Source organism: Ylistrum balloti, unplaced genomic scaffold, assembly GCF_031769215.1.
Source record: "Ylistrum balloti isolate Yb309-2 unplaced genomic scaffold, AGI_CSIRO_Ybal_v1 Utg370580, whole genome shotgun sequence".
NCBI classification, from domain to species: Eukaryota; Metazoa; Mollusca; class Bivalvia; order Pectinida; family Pectinidae; genus Ylistrum; species Ylistrum balloti.
In genome coordinates this window covers 1245770-1270302 of record NW_026782361.1, presented here as the reverse complement: position 1 = coordinate 1270302, position 24533 = coordinate 1245770, and the positions used below count along the sequence as shown (strand labels likewise).

General features: G+C 36.3%; 1 protein-coding gene across 1 annotated transcript; it reads left to right on the top strand.

Annotated features, from left to right (window-relative positions):
- The first annotated feature begins 5231 nt into the window (after positions 1-5231).
- On the top strand, positions 5232-19399 carry LOC132556633 (uncharacterized). The gene is made up of 13 exons (XM_060221068.1): positions 5232-5278; positions 7232-7297; positions 7593-7836; positions 8099-8283; positions 10935-11137; positions 12637-12805; positions 14034-14063; positions 14245-14409; positions 16343-16549; positions 17359-17490; positions 17934-17975; positions 18266-18391; positions 19284-19399. Exons 2-13 carry the CDS (start codon positions 7237-7239, stop codon positions 19397-19399), a joined length of 1680 nt encoding a protein of 559 aa, XP_060077051.1. The 5' UTR covers positions 5232-5278; positions 7232-7236.
- The last annotated feature ends 5134 nt before the right edge of the window (positions 19400-24533 follow it).

Sequence of the window (24533 nt, the reverse complement as noted above, 5' to 3'; positions counted from 1 at the left end):
ATTATGTGTTACCCCTTGTCCATGGATTATGTGTTACCCCTTGTCCATGAATTATGTGTTACCCCTTGTCCATTGATTATGTGTTACACATTGTCCATGGATTATATGTTACCCCTTGTCCATGGATTATGTGCTATCCCTTGTCCATGGATTATGTGTTACACCTTGTTTATGGTATGTGTGTTACACCTTGTCCATGAATTATGTGTTACACCTTGTTTATGGTATGTGTGTTACACCTTGTCCATGAATTATGTGTTACACCTTGTCCATGAATTATGTGTTACCCCTTGTCCATTGATTATGTGTTACACATTGTCCATGGATTATATTTACCCCTTGTCCATGGATTATGTGCTATCCCTTGTCCATGGATTATGTGTTACACCTTGTTTATGGTATGTGTGTTACACCTTGTCCATGAATTATGTGTTACACCTTGTCCATGAATTATGTGTTACCCCTTGTCCATTGATTATGTGTTACACATTGTCCATGGATTATATGTTACCCCTTGTCCATGGATTATGTGTTACCCCTTGTCCATGGATTATATGTTACCCCTTGTCCATGGATTATGTGTTACACCTTGTCCATGAATTATGTGTTACACCTTGTTTATGGTATGTGTGTTACACCTTGTCCATGAATTATGTGTTACACCTTGTCCATGAATTATGTGTTACCCCTTGTCCATTGATTATGTGTTACACATTGTCCATGGATTATATGTTACCCCTTGTCCATGGATTATGTGCTATCCCTTGTCCATGGATTATGTGTTACACCTTGTTTATGGTATGTGTGTTACACCTTGTCCATGAATTATGTGTTACACCTTGTTTATGGTATGTGTGTTACACCTTGTCCATGAATTATGTGTTACACCTTGTCCATGAATTATGTGTTACCCCTTGTCCATTGATTATGTGTTACACATTGTCCATGGATTATATGTTACCCCTTGTCCATGGATTATGTGTTACCCCTTGTCCATGGATTATATGTTACCCCTTGTCCATGGATTATGTGCTATCCCTTGTATGCCTTGATATGCCTTCTTGATGCCGTTTGTAGTATATTCAACACAGGTTCAAAGAAGGTAGGATAGTACTAGTGTTACAGGATAGAGCGCTGTTACTATCGCTTATACAGAAATATTATCTGTTTATATCAACTCTAGTATCGAATTCCTAAGATGTTTATTATTGTAAGTAAGGAAGGCAGATCATCACCCTATCCAATATACCGACAAACCAACACCAAAGGTACCCTCGTATCGGATGGTAGATAGATGTAGATAAACACTGTGCCTACTACAAATAAGGCGATCTCTTAATCCAACAACAGTCGAGATGGTTTTATTGTTACATGTCAAGGAAACTCAGACTCCTGTTCGTATATCTTGAAATGTTGGAAACGGTGACATAAATCACAGTCTTTTAATAGTAACATGTAACCCGTTTTCTTGTTTTGTTTTTAAAAGAGGGGGGGGGGATGGGGTTAGCGTGGTCACGTGACTATTACTCTGTATATTGTTCTAGTGAAAAAAACGAGACACATCAATTATGCTTGAAAATTGCAAATGAAGCTGATTGACATTATATCTATTACAGGGGATACAGGTCGTGTAGTATTAATTACTCGGATGAACAGTTTCATTTCGTAAAGTACAGCCTTAAGTATCTGGACACAGTTATAACATAGCACATAGACTTTTGATAGAGCTCGAGTCAAATACCATAGCCACTACAGTGGTAATACAATGGATATCGTCATGATATTGACCCTTATATCTCTGTAATAATCACAAAATACACCAAACATAATATATAAAATGCATGTAAATACATATATTTATGATACCTTTCCTAATAGGATCAGCATTTTTGAATGTTTGCTCTCTTATGAAGTCGACATGGTTTCACGAATCTATCCAACTTTATAAGTAAGGCACCTACAAATCAAATGAATACAGCGCCACCTAACGTAAGAAAGTGTGATGTCATGGCGTTCGTCAATATGTAAATATAAAGGAAAACTATCAAAATCTATAGCGTAACCATTGTTGGTGAAGCATACTCGTCCATCTTTTTATACTTGTTTCCGCTGTAGCTGTTAAAGCATTGCCATATCAAATAGTTCTTTGCCAATTTGCTATATTGGCTAGGACAGCGTCCAAAACGATACGTCACTGAACTAAAACGGCTGCTGGTAAGTAGTTCGTTACTGACCCGAAGTTCCGCTCATACCAAACAGCAACAGAAGGAAATATGATTTATTTTAGATATTAGAAAAACAAACAAACAACGAAAAGAAAATAACATTTCCTGTTCCACATTCCACACCTAGTCACTGTGACATGTGTTCATTGGTTCCTGATACTGTTGATGTGTTATTTGTATGTAAGATATTTTATCCATATTTAGCAATAAAAAATAAAGTGATTTATGAAAATCATTCTTCAATTATAGCAATTTAACGATGTACAATAGGTTTTCTTCAGTTTCGCATGATAACACCTCATTTGTGAATTGTAACCACAGTTAATTATGAAGTTAAACCATTATTCAATTCTAGCAATTAAAGGTTTGTTCTAATTTCGCATGATGACACCTGATTTGTGAATTGTAGACACACTTAATGTGAAGTTAAATCATTATTCAATTCTAGCAATTAAAGGTTTGTTCTAGTTTCGCATGATAACACCTGATTTGTGAATTGTAGACACAGTTAAATGTGAAGTTAACTGCAGGTCAATAAAACTAAGTTATTTACAAGATTGAGAAGATAACTCATTAACAACGTGCATTACTGACGTGTATTATCTCGGGGTCTAAATCTACTGTCGAGCGCGTGCAATTCTCGTCTGTTTGGCGCGTGTCATAATCTCGGAACGAAAGCCACTTGTCCCGACATTAAAGCTCACTCAAATAAACGTCAACATTTACACGTTTACGGCGAATAGAGAGCACATTTACCACCGCATAAACCAAAATCACACTATCATAACGGTAAATAAAAAAACATGGCGTTTGATGCTTCGATACGATGCTACGAGTTTTTTTCTTTCGGCCTTGAATTTAGGACGAGTATGTGTTCTATTTAGACAAAGAACAAAGAATGTTGAACTAAATTTGACGATGGCATTCACATTGTTTAAGGAAATATTTAGCATTGCAGCGAAGTTTTACAAGTGAAGAGGCATTTTCTCGCACGTATTAAACATCCGGGGACTTTGATATATTTAAGCCCATGAAATGAAATACTTCAAGAGCAGTCTTATGTATTCTTTACTAAAACTAATACATCCACACAATGAAGACTGTGTAATCTGAAAACTTTGATTTTAACGAAATCCATCTTGTTTTTAGTTTCCCTAATACTTGTGAAAATGACCTCGAGAACGATGTGACTGACAGGAAGTGACGTCAGTAAAACGAAACTTGATAATCAAATAGATGGCACGAGACGATCCAGTTACATTATATACACGAAAGTGATACGACAGTTTCTGTAGGAAGGAGTTATTGTCTGAGATTCGACTTTACACAATCGTCATGCCTATGGTGCTACGAGACGTGGTGATTTCGTGAACGAATTCACGTATCTGATACGGTCGTGATGGATGCATTACCAGATGCGTTGTGAAATATTTATTTGTATAACGGCCACAAAATGCATTAAACTCATAGAGCGAGGTTATCTTTGTTACATCAGCAGAATATCAACCTTCAGTGAAACAGTCGAAGGATCCACGTGGGGAAGCCCTCCTCCCCCCTCCCCTGTCCTCCCCAGTTTTCCACAGAAATATCGACGTCTATCGTTGGCGATACACAGCTATAAATGAACACCCAATAGCCCTTAAACATACAGTAGACCTATCATAATAAAATATATAGACCGCCTACAGGAACAATTGATTACGAAAATGTCCTTGCCAACTCGCTCGTTACATTTGTTTCGTGTGAAAACAATTTTGTCTAACTCTCCGTCGTCTATTGCAGACTGGGGAAAGAGGTGAAAAAGTGAAAAAGGATGATGACGATAGGGAAGTGGGGAGGGGTGGGGGGTTGGATTCAGATACAGACCAACGACCAAATAATCAGTCAGCGTTTTTTTTATAAGACAAATATATTGAATTGAAAAAAAATGTTTGAACATTTCAGAGAAATAGCTATTTTAAATCATTTGAAACGTCGGTGCGTTGCTTTGTTTTATTTCACTAAGTTGCTTAATTATGTTAAAGCTTTGTAGACTTCGATGGTTTGAAACGGTCGGTAATCTTATGTCCTACCCTTACCCCTACAAAGCCCTGTGCATCTTCTGACCCACGATGGGATTATCTTGGTTGTTGCGGGTTGCACTGTAAGGACATACCACGGGGAGCAGGTTTGTGTAATTAAATCCCATTGCTGCCCTGTCTAGCCACGTCTTTACTATATCTTTGTTAATAAACCTCTCGACCGTAAGTAGGTAACTGTCTGGTTTTTACATGTCGTCATTAACCTTCTAAGATTCAGAAAGACGCTGCAAGCATTTTAAACGCTCGCATCAATTACCTTGCCGTTACCTTACATACTTTACTCGCGTTCTGTATGTAATTTTTAAGCACGTACGGCTTGGAGACACTTACCAATTATAGTGTAATCGGTTAATATCAGTGTGGATGTAATGAACTTGTCTAACCGGTTAATATCAATGTTCAAATAATGAGCTTGTCTATTCGGTTAATATCAATATACTGTATAACCAATGCTTGATGAGATTCCTAAGGGTTTTCTTATTACCAACACAGTAGCATTGCTTATGGTGCCCCATGCTTGATGAATACGTCGTTCTCTTGTAACGTTCCGATAGTGTGATGGTGTCCTTAGCTCCACAGTAATATAAGACTCTCAGACTTCATGCCGTTGAGTGTTGGTGTTAGATTTGTTTTATTTTGAAACTAGAGAACATGAGAACGGGATCAGGCTGATGGAGATAACATTCCAATGCAATACTACAGAGATTTATATATAGTAACGTGATCCAGAATGATTTCGCGTCCGTCTTTTGTGCAAGATATGCATAATTAACGATATATACCGAATGTTAGTAATAACTGTTGGACGTTCGCAATCCTCAACCATCAGCCGTGACGTGACATGCTCGTGACGTCACCGTCTATCGGTACATCTGTAGCTGGTGTCAGACATGTTTGTTTACGGGGTATCAGTGGGGAGATATTACCATCTCAATACCACGTTAATGCAGAGGATGTATATCTCGTAGATAAGTAGGTATAAAGCTCTCACTTATCTCACGCACCTTCCCATTTAGTTATATGGTTTATCGTTCCACATTTGAAAATGTATAAAAACTAATTTATATGTTATTTACATATCTCCGAGTTTACTTCAGATGCGATTTGATCAGTTATAATGTATAGAAATTTTGGTTGACATATGCCTATAAAACTGTCAGTAGTGGTTCTTGTAGTGTGTCGAACAGTCCGTAACACTAGGCTGTCCTGGGATGTTCCTAACAGGCGGGTAACGAGGAGATGGGGCCTCCGATAACAACCCTCACTACCGGTGATGATGGTTTTGTGGCGATATCTGCCCTCTCCTCAATTTACCCCAAGATAGGTGTTAGGGAGCATGCTAGTGATATCTCTATCCGTCCATGGACCGGTGTAACTTGCACTCTGTTCATACAAATTGTCAGACTGGCTTGGAGGTCAGAGGTCTTATATATTTATAGAAGTATACCATGAATTATAAAGGTTGGTGCCGTTAAACAGCGCTAATTCTTGTGGGGGTTAGAGATGAGATAGATTAATAAAAAAAAAACACTTTTCAGAAGATGCAATGACATATTACACCATTACCCGAGTTCTGTATCATGAAAATACAGCGTTTCTTATTTCATGCTGAAGAAGGAGTTGAAATAATCACAAAATTATAGGTTTTTTATTGACGTATTTACTGATATCAAAACATGTAGCAAGTTAGTAGTTTTCAAAAAGTCACGAATCTTTGGAATCATTTTCGATACCGTCTACATATCTCGTGAGGAATTCTAACTTTCAAAAAAGTGGGCGTCTTGTCGAGCACGTCGCATATAGAATTTGGCTGTAAAATTGTAGTTAAGATAAGGAAATTACATGTATGGCTTTGAACTAAATATCGAATCAAAATTACAACTACTTCTTTCTATATTCAGCCACAGTAATGTTTATTAGAAGATAAACTATTGGCTGTAAACGAAGCCACTTTCCGGAAGTAGGTGGTGTGATTATAACCCCCGGGGTTTTAAACGTTATAGATATCCGTAAAAGTGCAGCTACACTATTGTTCCGAGAAATTCTTTCCTCTCTAATCAAAGATTTCCTTTTCCGAGACGGAAAAAAGTTACGACAGAATAATTGTGCTTGTTGTGCATTTGAATACCGGGTTAATGACAGATATGTTTGCTTACGACTGTGTACCCAGCGCGGCGAGATGCGCATCGTCTCCTCCGCGCTGCTGTACATCATGCAAGTGTTCAGCAATCAAAATTCAAACTGAACTTAAATCTGAAGAACTGAAACTTCTTATAGCTATATAAAACTTACATCCTTTCTTCCAATGTATTAACCGATAACCAGCCATGGAGTTAATCATGGCTGCTTAGTAACCAAGATCGATGTGCTATCAATAATTAGCGATCAGTCGCACTGCGATTTCTTTCGTTCGGTACTTAGTTGTGATTTAGTGGGTTTTTATCTTGGTGATAAAAGGCCAGATAAGGCAGAAGATATCCTAGCTCAGGTCTTATCTAAATAAACGAAATGGCCAGGAAGGTCAGGACTAGGTTTTGCTATTAGTTGGAGATCGTAATCTATCTTGGGTAGGATTGATCTCTTGTCAAACGACATCAATAAAACTGTTTCTGTGTAGTAATTGGTGATGGAAGGACGGTAGGACCTCCCATCTGCTGGTGTCCCAAGCTACATCACCATCACCGTCACATAAGAAATATAAACAAAAACAAAATTGCAATGTCATTAGCAGAACGGAATCAATTTGGTGACTATAAGTTTTCAGACTTTTGAACTATCCGATATGTCAACGTGCTGGAGTGTTTCCTTCGTCCTTTCTGACGGAAGTAAAACACAACGTGATTAGATACGACTGTCTAAATGTTTGTATTTTCCTTGATGCTTGTACGATAATACATTTCAAATGTCTTCATTTTGTGTTGACAGGTCTGATGGCAATATTTTTATGGAAGACTGAAACCGTATCTGCATTAGTCACCGGGATAGACAGAGGTACGTTACAATGAGACAAATTGTGTTAGAATAGATTTTTTTGTTTGTTTGTTCGCCAAAATAACTCGTTATATTTTTTTCGCGAATGGGCGATATCGTGTATCAAGACTCATGACAGCCACAATATTTGTTGTTTGTTTCACTTTCACCACAATAACTCGTGACAATGATTCCTTATTGGGCTTTCTAACACGTGAATACTTTCGAGTATTTCTGCACGGTCTTGATAAAGTGTCCTTCAGGTTATAACAGTGGTATCATTACTAAAGTACGATTTTACATTTTGTTTGTAAAGGGACGACATCGTGTATGAAGGCTCATGACAGTGTGAAGATAGCCGTGGAGAAAGGCGACTTCGGGTACATCACATCATTAGAATACCCAGAAAATTACACTGTCAATCATTACCATGGTCACGCATGTAACGTGGACATTAGGGCGTGTTCTACATGTAGGCTGCGCCTCCAACTCGTGGACGTTCATTTTCCAGAGTGTCCTGCGCACAGGAAGACAAGACACCGAAACTTGTGTCTGCCTGGGTAAGTTTACTATGGTTCCTTACAAGCAGAATATATTTTTTGAGACTTTTATAATCAAGTGATTTGGTGATTCCATTTTTCTTATTACAGAACTAATGTCCTTTCACTTTGTGTATACGTACTGCCATCTTTAAACATCTGGTTATGTCCCTGATGTAGGTAATTTGTAATTCTTAATGTTAAATTCATCACCATGGTTAAACGTCTCGGGAAAATATAAACCAGCATTACGTAAACATTGATATAATGTTATGTGTTTCAGTTGCGACCATGTACAAATCCACGAAATAGACAAACCTTATAACGGCCGCTATCGACGGAACTACCACAATGACGACACAAACGCCACATATGAATCAATATCATCAAACGTCCGGATACGTCATTGTATGTCTAATGGGACAGGCGAGACGGGCAAGAGGTTCCGGATCAAATACCAGGTAATTGGTACGTGTATATATTATCCTTCACGCGCATTCTGCATCTTGGGGGTGGGGAAAGGGAGTGGGGAAGGGGAATGTGAGAGGGGGGTTTCCAAACAACCCAAATATTGAAGTCTGAGAACATCGGTTCCAATGGTATGGTGGCTGATTCGAGACATCGTAATATCGCTTCGTTTAATGGGAAGCGAGATTGCGATATTACGATAGAACGATGCGATACTACGATAGCACGATGCGATACTACGATAGCACGATGCGATATCGTGGTATCGCATCGTGATATCGTGATATCGCATCGTGATATCGCATCGTGGTATCGTGATATCGCAATATCGCTTCCCATTAAACGAAGCGATATTACGATGTCCCGAATCTCCTCGTGTGTCACACTCATCTCAATGACACCTGGAGGCAATCTTCTTGATCACGGTTCCCTTATGAGCAATGTAAGTGTACGGTAATATTCATTTCTAGGTTGTCTGAATAGGAAATGTGCCTAAACGTCCCCAGGGTGATATGTCGTTCAAAATTCACATAGCAAGGGGAAAAAAGATCATGACAAAGTGTCTTGGTCACAGAACAACCTTCATATGAAATTTGTTACAATAAAGGCAGACGACACATCCCGTTCCAAAGTATCTTTTATGTGACCTTGACCCCTCCTCCATTTTACAGTCGATGTGTCCCGGAGCAACTTCCATATTAAATTCGTTTCAGCATAAGCAGACGACACATTCCGTTCCAGAGTATCCTCAGTGTGACCTTGACCCACCTTCCATACAATGGTGCACTAAATACAGCGTTGATACTACAAATATATATATACCTTTGAATGACTTTTGGCTGAAGTAATCTCACTGTGGTTTGTCATCGTCGGTAGACTCGGGAGCACTGGAAGTCGATCTCTCGACCCTAGATTGACCTTTTAGCTATATAAACAATTAATCTATTAACATGCTGTTTAGATATTTAAGGGTGACTTTGTGGTCTCATCTGGTTATGCTATTGATTCAAATCTCCTAGTTTGCCTTAGCATCCTTCATGCAAATAACAAATTTCACAGAAGCCGTAGTTAACCATGCTTACAACACGTGACAGGAAACAGGACCAGGGATCTTGCTCTGTCAGGGTGACACGTACTTTCCACTCTACTCGAGGCAACTGAAGGGAACACTTTATGTGTCTAATCTATCAAAGAACGTTTAATTATATATGTTATATTGCTTATCACTTACTGAAGTCGTGTGTAATTTGTCAGACGTGTGTTCGGTGGCCGTGTTCTTGTTTCTAATTTCCCAGTCAGTCGTTGATGTTGGACATTAACGACATGCTTGTTACATAGATGGCACTTTCGGTTGCGCTCGTGAAATATTATCTAAGACTGTTTAATTGAGTAATAAAATACATGTCGACACAGATTTATACAGACACGGAACTACTCTTGACCTTCCGGGCCCCCTCCCGTCCACATCCGACCAGGCTGCACTACACTCGTCATTGCCTTTGAACTAAAAACTTATTTAATCAGTAAGGAGCCAGGAACCACTTAATTCTTCATTAGATGGTATTTATGCCATTAACAAAACGCTGCTCTGTGGTGGCCAGAAACTGATTTTATTTTCTCATTACAAAGATTGACATCAAAAGATAGAAGAAATCTTTTATCAACAAACAATCCAAACACCCACCTGGAAGGCGTGTTGAATTGCGCCAATTTTGAATTGTGTTTTGGTTCCGTCGTGACTAATACCGCCTGAAAATATCGATAACGTCTCGGTATTGACGGGTTGGTGGTGTATTTTGGTAACGGTTCTCACTCGTTTGTTTTGATGAAAACTTTTATTAACACCTTTCCCTTGCCAGATCATAAAACGTTTAATATTAAATTCACTTGAAAACTTGACATTGTCCATAAATATTTGTATCACGTGATAACATTTCTGGTACAGTAATTCCATTTCATTTTCTTATCGCTTTAATTGAAGTAATAAATATCGCCGTGTCTTAATCACTCTAACTTTCAATTTTGTCTGGAATTGGAGTTGGAGCAAGATGTGATGAGGTTGAGAGGTGTGTTGGCAGACGGAAGGCCGATCACTGAAAACGTGTTTCATCATCCCAGGTTCTGTGGTTCAGATTACATCACATGTTAGTCTAAATGTCGTGTTGATTGTTCGCTTCGTTAATGTAACACAGAAATACATGTCAACAACCACTCGAGTGACAATGTGTAACCGGGCGTGTCTGAAACGGATTGCTTAGGCATTGGAATAAGATTTTAAATTTTGTAAAGATATTAAAAAAAACTGACGTTACATAAAAACAACAACTTGTTATGTATAATGGCAGGACTGAAAAGTTCAGAAAGTAATTGAATCAATGGTCTAGTCCATCCCTATTGTAACATTTGTTTAGTGCAACGTTATCACAAATAGAATGTTCAGTATAGAATTCGAAATTCGTATTAAAACGCACCACATGATTTACTTATGTGTCTTCTATTCAATCCATTGAACACTTAACACTGGAATGAACCTCTCTCATCGAAAATATAGCTAAGTTGGTTCATTAATTTGAGATCAAACGCATCAACAACCCCTTCTTATGAATAATCTACCACTCTCTGTTGAGTAAGCTGTTTTTCATCCTTTACAGAGAAGCGAGAGATGAGGACCGGGTCTGTGTCATCCGTGTCGTCAGATCCGGTTGATGGGGGACACATCACGTCACCAAACTTTCCCAATGGCTATGCTCTCAACGAAGAGACATTCACCTACACCATCCACAACCTTGACCCCTATGGTCATATCCGGTTGACATTTGATGATTGGCACATTGCAAGCGTCAGTCAGATACAGGTAGGACAAAAATTGTGTGAATAATGGAATTGAGTGCCAAGAACCTGACATTGTATAAGATATGATGAGTCTAAGACGATACATGTAGTATTCAGAGAAAGAGAAGGAGAGCAGGCTCGACACTTGATTACGGTCCGGAAGTTGTGTATGACGCCATTATTACATTAATATCGGTCACGGTAGTGCGGACACTTTTCCTTTGTTGTACTGACTAATATATTGGTATTCCTAATTTCTATATTGGTAAGCTGTTTTCTATTTTGAATTATACTTTCAGTACCAATTTAATATCATTATAGATATGATGTGTTACTGATATTCGGAAGTTACGAAACTGGTAGTGAGTACATGAACTGATCCTCATACAGCGTTATTGCAGTTGTTGGTAAACTTAAATCACCCTACACAGATTGTTATTATTGTTACATACCATTGGCTTCCTGGTCTGTTAAAGTTAATTCCACTTCTAGTTCTTCGTGTGAACTCGACCTGTCTCCACAGTCTTATCTATAATATGAAAATTACTCCATAATTCGGCTGTGGTGTTTATTAGCTTTATATCAGTGCAAAGTTATCCTATAATTTCTGTGTAAAGTTCTGCCGTTTATATCAGTAAGAAATCACAAGCGTTTTGACATACCAGAGATACAGTTCCTACCTCAAGATAGGACCACCTCCCATATCTCCCTTTGATTTCGTTATGAAGCGGTATGTTAACGGCGATTATGTGTTTCAAGTGATGTATGGAGTTTCAGGGTAATTTCTCTATACAACATCATATATATCTTAATCAAAGAGAAATAAAACTCTAGCATATCACTGTCCATCATCTTCTTATTAAATATTTGGACTTTTTGTGAAAGGAGAGACCATTAGACAATATGTTTAACTGTTACTAGGGTTATGATACATGACTAAATGCACCTCAATCTGCAGATATGAAATGTAGTGCAGTCTTTTCCGCCATTTAATTAATTCTGTTGGTAACACCTGTCAGTGTTAAAGGCTTGAGTGCAGCATTTATCGCACTGAAACAGCCATTTAAAGTTTATCCTACATCTAACTCAAATGATATTTGAATTGAAATTCCTATGAAAAACAGTGCTTTTGGTTTTATGTGTGGTGCTATGCCTGTTTGGTGGTCGCCTGAGTGCCAGTGGCAATCTATTTAAGTCAGGTTCGGTAATGTCGTTGGGTGGTCAAGGAAATTGGATCTTATGAGTTTTGAGTTTATGGAATGACTTCTATGTCGTGGCTCAGTTTAAAATTTGGTTAGTACGAACAGGTCCTACTCTGAAACCCTAGATTAATAGGATGTGGGTCTTCCCTTCACAGAGAAATCCTCTGGTAAACAGGAAGTCGGTCATTCTTAGACCAAGAAATCCTCTAGAAAACAGGAAGTTGACCATTCCTTTACGAGACCATGCACTACAACCGACTGTTCCGGTCGATTCGCAATTTTACAAAAATAATTTATGTTGATGTCCTGTTATATGCAGATATACGACGGTTTACACGCCTCATCACCATCCATGGTGTTCAGCAAACAGCAGCGCCCCCTACTGGTGTCGGAATCCAACACCGTCATTGTCGTATTCAATACGGGCAAGTCTACACACAGATGTTGTCAGCATATCGGTTTCAAAGCCACGTACCAGTTCGTATCCGGTAAGATTCTAGTACTTTATACAATAAAAGTAAATAATGAATTTAGAGACTGTTTCATTCTTCTATCGACCTAACGCGTTGAAAGATGTAAGATGATTTATAAAGGTCAAGAGCGGGCGAAAACAAATGTTAACATAGAGAAAGAGGTAGAGAGATATATGTACTTATTCTACATAAAAGAGTAAATGTTTTGTCACCAAGAATTCCGAAAATAACTGAAGACCAGACTGAACAAATCTGTTGATGTTTGTTTCCGAGATTTCAGACTCTATTTTTTAGATGTTGGTGGGATTATCCGTATTTATAAAGAAAATTAAATTCGCTCGAAGTAGAAGAAACCAAAACCCCTTCAACAATGCGCTGGTGATGTAAAATAACTCTTGGTTGTGTACTCAAGAGAATACATAATTTATATCCTTCATGAGGAGATCACCTAATTCTGTACTTGGCATTGCTCCATAACGAATCCCAAATTCTACATAGCTTTCCTTCGGATTTAATCTCATCATAGTGTCTTGTAACTTTTTTAGTGATTCAGTTATACGTAATTGATATCAGTTTAGGTACATTGTTTGAAAAATTGTCTACATATCAACTCATGTTTGGCACTGATGAAGATCTGATTTCGGTGATAGGCGAAACGGATACAAAATATTTTTATATAAAACTGTCGTCCTCATATGACCCTAGCTTTAGCAAAAATGATAAACACAAAAAAACATTCAAAACAATATGAAAATGAAGGTACCGAGCAAACTTTAGTAAAATTAGCGATTCGTTTTACTGGAGTAGAGACTTGCTGAAATACAAGTTTGAAAGATATTTTTATATATTAAGAAGTGTCTTATGATTTAAAAAGTATTGCACTGGCGTCACATTTCCTACAATAAATGACTCCAGTTTTAATTTCATCTCCTGGTTTGGTTCATAACGTCCTCCTCTTCTCCTTTCGTTTTGATCCTCACTTCTTCGTCTTCTTGTTCTTGTATGGGAAATCATCGTTTTCGACTAGAATAATTATGATTGATTGATTGACTGACAGGTTTTCCGTCTCCGTGACTCCTCCCGTGTCCGTCTCACCGGCGAACATCAGTGTTTTGGCGACGTGTATTATTATGAACATTAGCGCAATAAAGTATGTAATGGCAATTGAGGTAATGCTTTTAATTTGAATCATATTGTTTTGTCATGGACTAAAAGCAACATTAATTTATTTTATTACTCACAGAAAAGAGATGGGACAAGAAACCAAGTACCAGTAAGTAATTTGATTTGTATGTAAATTGATTACGTACTCTAAACAACGAGTCTGATTATGTGATAACATTCAGTCATAATAATCACAACATAATGTTTGTATGGCAAAAGTTTAAACGTGGTCATTAATGCTGGTGATGTTTGAGAGTGACAATAGTAGTGTTGTTGCTATCCCTTTACAGATTGTAGTTCTTTCGTCCCGGCTAAGACAGGGGGGAAGTTGGAGATGACCCACGCCCTGCCCTCCCTCCCAGGAGTCTACGATTGTATCTGGATCATAAAGAGACCGCCTAGTAAGAACATGGAAGGAATGCTGTTGAGGCTGACAGACTACTCTCTAGGCGATGGTAATTCCATAACACTAAAAAATATATGTATAGCATATAGACAACCTGACCCTCCCTATTTCCGGGTGAACGGGAAAAGCATGCGTGCTTCCATTTCCGGTCTTGTTAACATTCGTTGCATTAAGAAAGATAATATTTACATTTAGCATATTCGCATAGGCAGCTATCGCGATAAGCAGTGTATACATGCTTAATCATCATAACTTCAGATACTCAATAGAAAGTAAGTTCCCATTTGATTCCGGTAGGATTACTTCGAAAATGTAAAAATGTTATTTTTGTGTCAGTGTCGACATTATACGTAATATAGATTGCTGAATGGCCGGGATGGGAATGTATATGTCATGGACAAGACATTGTAAATGCCTGTGTCAGTGTTGACAGCACATTGTTTTGACGTCTTGCCTGGGTGGTGGAACACGTCTCTGGTTTTGTCTAACAAGTGCAGTATGTACATACTTGGTTAAGTGTCAGCCGAAGTGACTGTAATCCCTTTCATCTGTCACACAGCTGCTGTTATGGGAAGCTTATTCAAAATAAACTTGATGACTTTACATTTCAGTTCAAATTGATCTGGAATCTCTTACAATGTATCTGTCGATATTTACATAGGAAATAGAGGAGGGGCTCAGCGTGTGTCAGATTTTCAGATGGAAGAAAAGATATTTAAGAGAAACAATAGAAATGAAAAAGGCATCAGAGAAAAGAAAATTTATGTTTGTTTTAAGTATTTTTGCCAGACATTCATCTGGCGAAGAAACTTGACAGTTAAATGTCCAGTAAATAAAATCATAATACATTGAAATATACCACCACAATTAGCTCTCTCATCCCTGAAAATAGTTCCGTAATTTTAAATGATACTGCAGTATTAATATCATATGATTACTAAGATCATAGATCCAATAAAAAAATCAAGAATATGATATTTGTTTCTTATTGAGCATATATTATGATGACAAAGGGAAATATTGTCAATATGAATATTTATATCATTGTTTGGCCCCGGATTTGGATAAATATCGACACATAAAATCAAGCGTAAGATAATGTTCATAAGTGGATGTTGACTTCCATAGGAAGTAGAATAATTAATTCATTCACCTCTCTATCCAAACCAGGACATGTTACCGTTCTATCCATTGTCAAAAAATATGTATAAATGTGGAAGATTTATCCTGATCAAGGAAGAGCAAACAAGTGTATAGCAAGACAAATTGTAGAAGGACATTACTAAGATGGACTGACTCTACCTGTACAGCGTCCCACATGTCATGGAAACCAGTCCGACAGCGCCCTTTTATATTTTTATATAACAGAATCGTGCAACTGATACAGATTAAGAGAAATCAAGACTAAAAAAAAAACAAAAAACAAAAACAAAAACCAAAAAAAGAGAAAGAAAAAAAACAAGCAAACAAAAATGTATATAAAAACATAAAAAATGGCTATCACATGCGTATAGATGTATTATTTTCACATGATTTGGTTATCACTGAAGAGGTAGATAGAATCGGTAGTAGTAGTAGTAGTAGTAGTAGTAGTAGTAGTGGTATATATAAGTGTACAACAATGTGTTGTATGTAAATAAATCTATGTGTATCATTATACACTTAAAGAAAAAAATCAATATCATTTTGAACAAGAGAATATTTTACTATAGGGATCAATATCATATTTCAGCTTACATTCAAATAACTTGGAACATGTGAGGAATATTTATATAAATAAGTATCAGGTCCGGCATACAAAATAATACAAAAGAAAAAAGGAAGAGCAGAATGTAATCGTAAGGGTTGGTGACGTATTACATACGATATCGCACTATAATGTAAGACCACTTACGATAAAGATTAGTATAAATGAAATAACAATTTATAAGCTACATACTAGTTTTTTATTACTAACATGTATTGTTTTTTTTTAAATTCAGGATGGCTTGACTTTGGCAGTAACACTCTAGATATACACGACGGCCTTACATCAGTTAGTCCCCAAGTCACTCGATATATATCCACCAACCTTACAACGGGCACATGGTTGACTAGTAAGGAAGGGTTCTATATCCGGATAAGGGGAACGTTTTATCCGGAAGATAGTCTTACATTCGTGTACACGGCGGTGGATAATGTCACTGACGGTAAGATTTAGACAATCAAGTCTATAAAGTGAAGTAACAAGAAGTGTAATCAACGTTTGCTTTATCTTCATCGGCGTAATTAACGCGATGATTTAAACTTCCCTAGTGTTAATCTTCCATTTCTGGATAGCAACCTCCCCGCATCCCCAGCCTATGGTGTTTAATGTCGCAGTTAATTCGATGTTCAATGGTCTGTTTCCAATGTCACGATTTTCATGCAAGACGTCGTCAACTGACGGACTAGGTCATAATACAGGGTTTCAAATGATGCAGGAAAGTGAAAATTATGTTTTACAGTCGTCATAATAATACTATTATAAATATTCTTTTGTTTGTGCGAAATGAAGGTGGGAGTGTTTCATGCTCGTAAGCTGACCGTTAGATCCGTAGTTGTATATCTTGTTTTTATCGGTGAACGTGACATTGACCAAGATTTACATTTCTTTAGACATGTCGTCGTTGATGGTAGGACACTCTTATGCTTATGGAACACCTGATGTTGTTCTCCTTGTAAATCTTAATTGTTTTGCCTTTATTATATTGAATTTGAGCTTGATTAACTTGTCTTTAAATGCTTCCTGATATCCGTCTTCTTCAACAAACTTTGACTGCTGTGAGGATGGTTAAGTTCCATTAATATCACCCTTGTCGTTTCAGCTCTAAAAATGTACGCCGCTAGCATCACCGACCAGACTTATGATTCGTTTAACTGTGTCCAGCACTAAATTGATATTTAAATGGTCTGTTTTGGAAGTTAGTCATCAACCTAGTAGACATCACGTTGGTAACTCCGATATTCACTGTTTCAGATGGCTGTCCCAAGAAGGCTGACTATTTGTGTAGTAACCTGTGGTGTATAGATCGTCATCTTACTTGTGACGGGGTGGATCACTGTGGAGACAACTCAGACGAGAGTCCTGAACCAATGTGCTCCATATCAAGTATGTATCGCTCCATCATGGTGACAATGTATTTCGAGATTCCATTCTAATCATCCTATTGTATGATGCAGAATTACTGTTTAAAAGGTTTATTTCGGCACGCACACGTTTCACGTTTTGGTGTCACAACCTGAAAACTTTTAAGCCATGTTATGTTTTTACCTTTGATGAGAACAAACTAAAATAGATATGTAATTCTAGCAAAAATTACACACTGGCGAGGAAAACATCGTCATATAGTATATAGTTTTGTTTTAAATATTTCGATTTTGCATTTGAACATATTTTATTGCATTTTTATTGTAACGAGAGCGGGCACAAATTGCACTTCTTGTACAAAGTTATTTCCTATTTTAAGTCTCCATCTAATTAATGATTTATCAACGCTTTTGAACGGTGCACAGTGTATCGCCATCATCTCACTGGTTCTATTTTTTTTACAGAGTTATGGAAAATTGAGCTAGGCTGGTCGTTACCACCAGAACGTAAGTGTTTCTCACCAACTCACCAATGTCTTTGATACTGTATGCATATAACATGTGGTACCCGGAACGATTGAATCCGCAATTATATCAACTTGTTACAATGCATTTACAAATGTATGTCACTACGTTGACAAAATATTTTGCATTTGAAAAACAAGGTATATTGTAAAACAGATACATTTATCGACATCACTTAAAGAGATATGTACGTATTAATTGTGGGAAAGATTACATAAACACAAGACAGTAAAAAGACATAAATATTCATCTTATATCTTACCTCGTCACAGCGTCCACAACAATGGATCCGTGTTCAGGAGGGTTTCACTGCCGGAATAACTACCTGTGTATCCCGATGTCAAATATCTGTGATGGTGTGTACGATTGTGACGACCGATCTGACGAAATTTATTGTGGTAAGCTTTCAGTTAAAACTCTATAAATACAAATAGCATGGAACCTATTGTGACAACCATATAATTAACCGTACTGAGCTTTAAATGAAACAATTTTACTTCTATGATAGGACAAAATTTATTATGGTCAAACTTACAATCTTACTATTTTACTTATTTAGTCGGCCGAAATTTATTGTGTTCAAACTTTCGATTCAACAGCTTTGTTTCAAAAATCGTACGAAATTTACTGCGTTAATTTTTTCAATCAAACAGTGTTACTTCTAAAGTGGAAAGTAATTAGTCGGACGAAATTTACAGTTTAACTTTTATGAATACAAACACCCAGCAATTTTAATATCAATGAATTTACTGTGTTTACTGTGCCAATACACGTATGAAACACGTAATTGTTTGTTCTAAGGCTATAAAGTTGATCAGTTATTGCTGGAAGCTTGGTTTGTGATATTGGAACTGCTTAGAGCTGTAATACTTTGTGTAATTTTTATGTCATTTAAAATTTTTTTCTCGATTTTATCAACGAATATGTGGTAATGATTATTTAAACAAATAAAACTGCAGGATATTCCATACTTTAGATGTACTGGATGCAGATAGTGATGTTTTCTATGTCACACAAAGATCTGTATATAATATTTTGCCGTTTATCTGATAAACGTTCTTGATATCACGTAAAAACTCGGCCACCTGATCTGTGTGAGACTTAACAGAACACACAAGAACGTGGGGTAAAGTACATTGGTACTAGAAGGTATTCGTGTTATCATGTGACTCAAAACATTTTATTTACTCTAACATACAAAAAATAATTTACATATCATTTATTGCTAATATATCTCAACATGAAACATATCTTGAATTATAGAACATGTTTCTACTTTTCTCGTTCCAGCCTACTACCGCGAGGCCCAAGCACTGAACAGTGTACGAAGTCATCTTTATCTTAACACAAGTTATTTAGTTATGTTATGTTTAATGTTACAAATTATTTACACGAAGTTATTATGATACCAAACTTATTTTATTAATATTTAAATATTTGTTGTTATTTTTCATTTTTTCCTTTAAAATATTATATTCGCTGATTTTCATGCAATATTAATGTGTTTTACTGAGTATACGATACTGGAGAATTAAATAAATACTCAATAGGCTTGATATAACTAACACTTCTGGTAATTATAAAATGAACACAGATTGATGGGCCATGTTTTGGTGACCACGGTAATCTTGATTGTACATAAACTATTAATAAAAACATGGAAACAGAAGATGCAGTAAATTACACGGTGAGATATTATTTCAGCTCTTCTTATATCTTGGTTACATTAGATTCCCTCTTCTTGATTTAAAACACATACCAACTACTGGTGGTTTTGTGACTGATTTCATTGAATTAAGATCTTCTATAAATCACTGATGTGTGAAATACTTATTAGTAACATTAAGATATTCAAATTAATGAAATGTGTTAAACCTATTTCTAAAATTCACGTCCCGTGTAATTAGATTTTCGTATGATTAACAAAGTTAATCCATATAAAGTGTTCCTTATAAAGATGAAGATAGAAACAAAATAAATAGTTAATGTTATTAAGATATCTAGCACTGGGCTTCTCCAACTTTGTGTGTGTGCTGATGGAACGTGGACAAAAGTAGTATACATGATTGTTAAATGATGAACGGTAGTCATTAGGCATTAGTGATTGCTTTCGTCCAGTTTAATGGACAATTATTACTAATGGCCTATAATTGGACGTACTTATTGACGTTCAACAAATATTCACTGTATCTCTAAAAGCAGTGTGACCCATATGTGTTTGTAAATTGCATAATCCTGTTGCTGAACGTGATAAGTGTTATTTGGACATTGTTTTACACAGATATCAACGTATACCATGTAGTTGTAGAAAGGTTCGAAGCCTGTTCCTTAGCCTAGAAACTGATCGTAAATTCATAACATTTTTGAAAACATGTAAATTGCTTGGAATCTTAAGACGATTAAAACTTTGTGTGTGGAGAATGTTTACTTTACGTACGTGTGTTTAAATTATAAAATCAGACATCCCTGAAACCAAAACTTGACCTAAATGTTGACAAGGTGTGGCTGTATCCATACATGTTATATATTCATTAGCATAATTACGGGAAAATATCAGATGTAAGTAAATCTACATTATTTGGGCACGTTATAGTCCGTGGCCGATATTGGTTAAGAAAACTCATAGTTACATCTTTACCATCATGGCCGAGTGTTCATTCATATGGTTCAATCACTGCTGTATGATATCAATATTACTTCATCAAAAAGGTGACATCTACAGTCAAATTAGTCTTAGCATCATATGTTAACTAATGATGGTGTTATTCTTACGAAAAATGTTAAATTTCAAATATTTAGATCGAAATGGTACTGAATTTTGTCTAACTTTAAACTATAAATAGGTATTATAAATACTCATGATCACTAGAAACGTTCCTCTAACATTACAATAACATCGGTATATATTGCTAAACTATTGACTGTCATTGTGTTGTGCCTCGCTCCGTGAGTAGATGTACTTTGTAAATACAAGATTAAGACGCACTTCTCTCTCCTGTTTAGTCCATTTCAATTTACCGGAATTCGTTTCATTTAAAAAAAAGATATTTAAACTTTCGCACTATCATTTTCATGCAAGCACTTTCGACTGCGCCGTTGTCGTTTTCTTATTTTTAAGGTTGTTTTATTCAATTATTTGGAATTTTGAAGCCGTGATTATTTTAAGACTTAGGTTTGTATGTTAGTATTTATCTATGCAAAGACAGCAAAACAAACCAAGTTGTGATTGTTAGTGATATTGTAGTGAATTGACAAATAACATTATTTGCATGTGGATACTATAGAAAATCACAATCTACACCTGCAGCATTAGGCAATCATCACTACTTACAAGCCTTGTGATACCAGCTACAAATCATTGTGTTGACGTTCTGTTTGTATATACCTAGTCGTGCCTTACGTTGTAATGATAGAAATGGTGTTAAATTATTGGTGTTGTATGTTGCAATATTTTGGTCTATATTTTTCTATTGATTATGTTTTTCATTCCAATACGACTTTGTAGAACACAATGTTGTATATCGCTGGAAATAAAAAAAAAGTCAAATATAGTATCGAGTTTGTGTTAATTATACCCCTATGAGGCGTCCGTTCGTCTGAGCACAGACATGTGTTATAAAACCTCTCAAGATTTGAATTCATTTCGATAATTTTCTTCGTGGTCCCTTTTATGATGTTATCATATGAATGTTATAAAATCAGCTTGTCAAGTCATGTTAAATGTACTTATGATGATTTAAGTGATAGAAAATATGTTGACTCTTTCCATCATATATACCTACAAGAATTAGAAATCAAGGGCACGATGGATTTTTCTACATCATCCGCCTACCCCGATTTTTACATTCAACACAACCAACGGGGACAACTTTGGACTGTCCGATAAGCGTGACTATTTTCCCATTGTGAACTTGTGCTTGTAGCAACCCTGCTTCCCAAGCATTGTGTATCTACACGCCGCAGTTGATTCCATATTCGGAGATTGCACTAAAGACACGTAAGTGAATAGCACCTTTTATACAGAGTTTAACTGCATCATACAGCTGTTTCGTCCTCCTATGACTCGTCATTGATGCTAAGGACTTAAATTCTGAAGCATAGGAAGCGAATGGGGAAATCTTAAGCGATCGAACGATAAATTAAAATCTGGATAGGGAGGTGCACGGGCCCAATAATTAAATAAACTTCTTAATTATCGTGTATCTTAACATTTTAGAACAACGTCAAATGTATGCATTCATTGTGAACCATGACACTCTTCCAATGAATAGAAACCTATCATGCAGGTTACTGCAAACCGTTAGGGCAAATTATCTAGCAGCATTCTTTACCATCTGCAATCTTGAAGGTTGTACAAAAAACATGCAACTGAATGGTACTATCACGATTGACATTAAAGTACCCATCACAACAGGTAACATTAATGACTGCTTTATTGAGGAATACTCAATGTTCAAGCCTTTCATAACGAACTGGAAGCAGACAATGCAACATATGAACTCATATTAGCTAAAAACTAGTCCTGCTTCGGCATGTTCTTGTTTACTTCTCCGTGTAACTATTGTCCAGTTGGACAAATACCTACTGGCAGTTGAAGTATACGAAATGGGAAGCAACAAGGGATTTATGTAGGGAATATAAATTTTAAAATCTGTATGGAACATTGAAAATCTACGTTACAGAAAGGAGGAAAGAAGAGCTTGCGGATGAAATCCATTAAATTATTTTTAGAATTAGCAGCTTAAAATCTGAAACGTAAGTAAACCTGTACATTTACACTTAATAAATTTCATAAAGAGACCATCCACTTGTATCTCATTACATGTGTCTGCAAAGAACATTACATTTCCTGCTTACAAACAGAAATTCACCTGCTCGAAAATGTAGGAAAATCTACTTGCATATTAGCATAGCTTTCCAAACACGAAATATCATGTTATCATGATTCAGCATTAAAATCATCCAGATAACGTATTTACTAACATTACCATACCGTTACCACATTCCAAACTTAAAGAACGTCTTCATTCTCTGGTTATGAAACAATATCTTCGTTTAGGTTGATCGAATCAGTTAGTGATAAGGAGAAGGATTCCTTAACTTCACCTGAATCATTGAATCGGGAATTGGAATAAATGTATAAAACACACACAAGAGAAAATAACGTTTTAATACAAAATTAGAAGTAAATGCAATAGAGCTAAATAATTACTTAAACTTTGGGTACTCGTCAGTGATAATAAGGCCAAAGTCAAAAATCATAAGACGCAACTGTGGAAAATCGAATGTAAAAAAAAAATGGAAGGACACTTTTTCTACAAGAATTTTTTTTCCATTTTGGATACTTACCACATCCAAAACCAAAAAGAAAGTGCCAACAATATATCAACATAATCACATTCTAAAATTAAATACAATAAATCTAAGGCATAATAATAACAAAGAAAGATTAATGAGAATATTCCTACAAAAAGCACACGGACTATAAAACCATGTGTTCCGGGTCAATAAGCGTCTTCTGCTTCATTTACGACACCTTCCAAAAAACTTCTTGTTCAATCTATGTCAGTAATGTCAGTATGGAAACACCTTCAGTTTTAAGAACCCAGTTTTCAAATAAAGATAAACGGCAATAGTCGAACGTAAAATCAAACATAAATATACTGAAGATGAAATCGATGAAAATGATCGATTTTCTTATTGACAATACTTTCGTTTAGTTTGGTGGTCAAGACTCTTTACCCCGATTTATGCATACAAAGAATGATAGTTTCTTATTAAGATATATCGTATGTGTAGTGATCTTTAATTCCCTGTTGTGAATTTTCCATTTCTAGCTAGTGACATTTTGCTTTCAACTTGTGGTGTTTATATGTTGCAAATGATTCGATATTCAATCGATTGTGTGAGATATTGGGGTTCTCTGAAATTCCCATTAAAGTCATTGAATTTACCGAATAAACGGCATCACGATAAGTAACCTTAAATTGGCAGTAGGTATAATCGGAGTATGAAAGTAGGTTAGTTCAAGTAATGGAACGTTCCCAAAATATGAATAGGATAACATAAACACCTTGATACATACTCATCATAATCGAACAATGTTATATTCACTTCCTCCCTCGGATAACCGCGATTCTTCAGCAACTAGGAAATTTATGAAAATTGAGTTTATGAATAAGGAGTAATTTCTATTAACACCAGTAATATTTTACGCAAATATGTTTAAGGTAACGTCCCAACATACTTTCAATGCAGAAATACCTCTGTGATTCCCTAGTTATTCCATGCCAATTGCATCCAAACTTTTCAACAACAAACGCTGTAGGGACTGAATGAAAGATGATCTATGAATTACTTCCCTCCGTCAGCTTTGTCTGTCTCTACTTATAACTACGGTCCAACTCGGCACATAGCAACTGGTGGTATTTAATTCCTTTTTCGTGTTACGTTCTATTTTAATTTGAATACTTTTCAAATTAATTTATTCATAAATGAACCGAAGATATATAAAGGGAAGTAACTCCATCAGAATCAAAC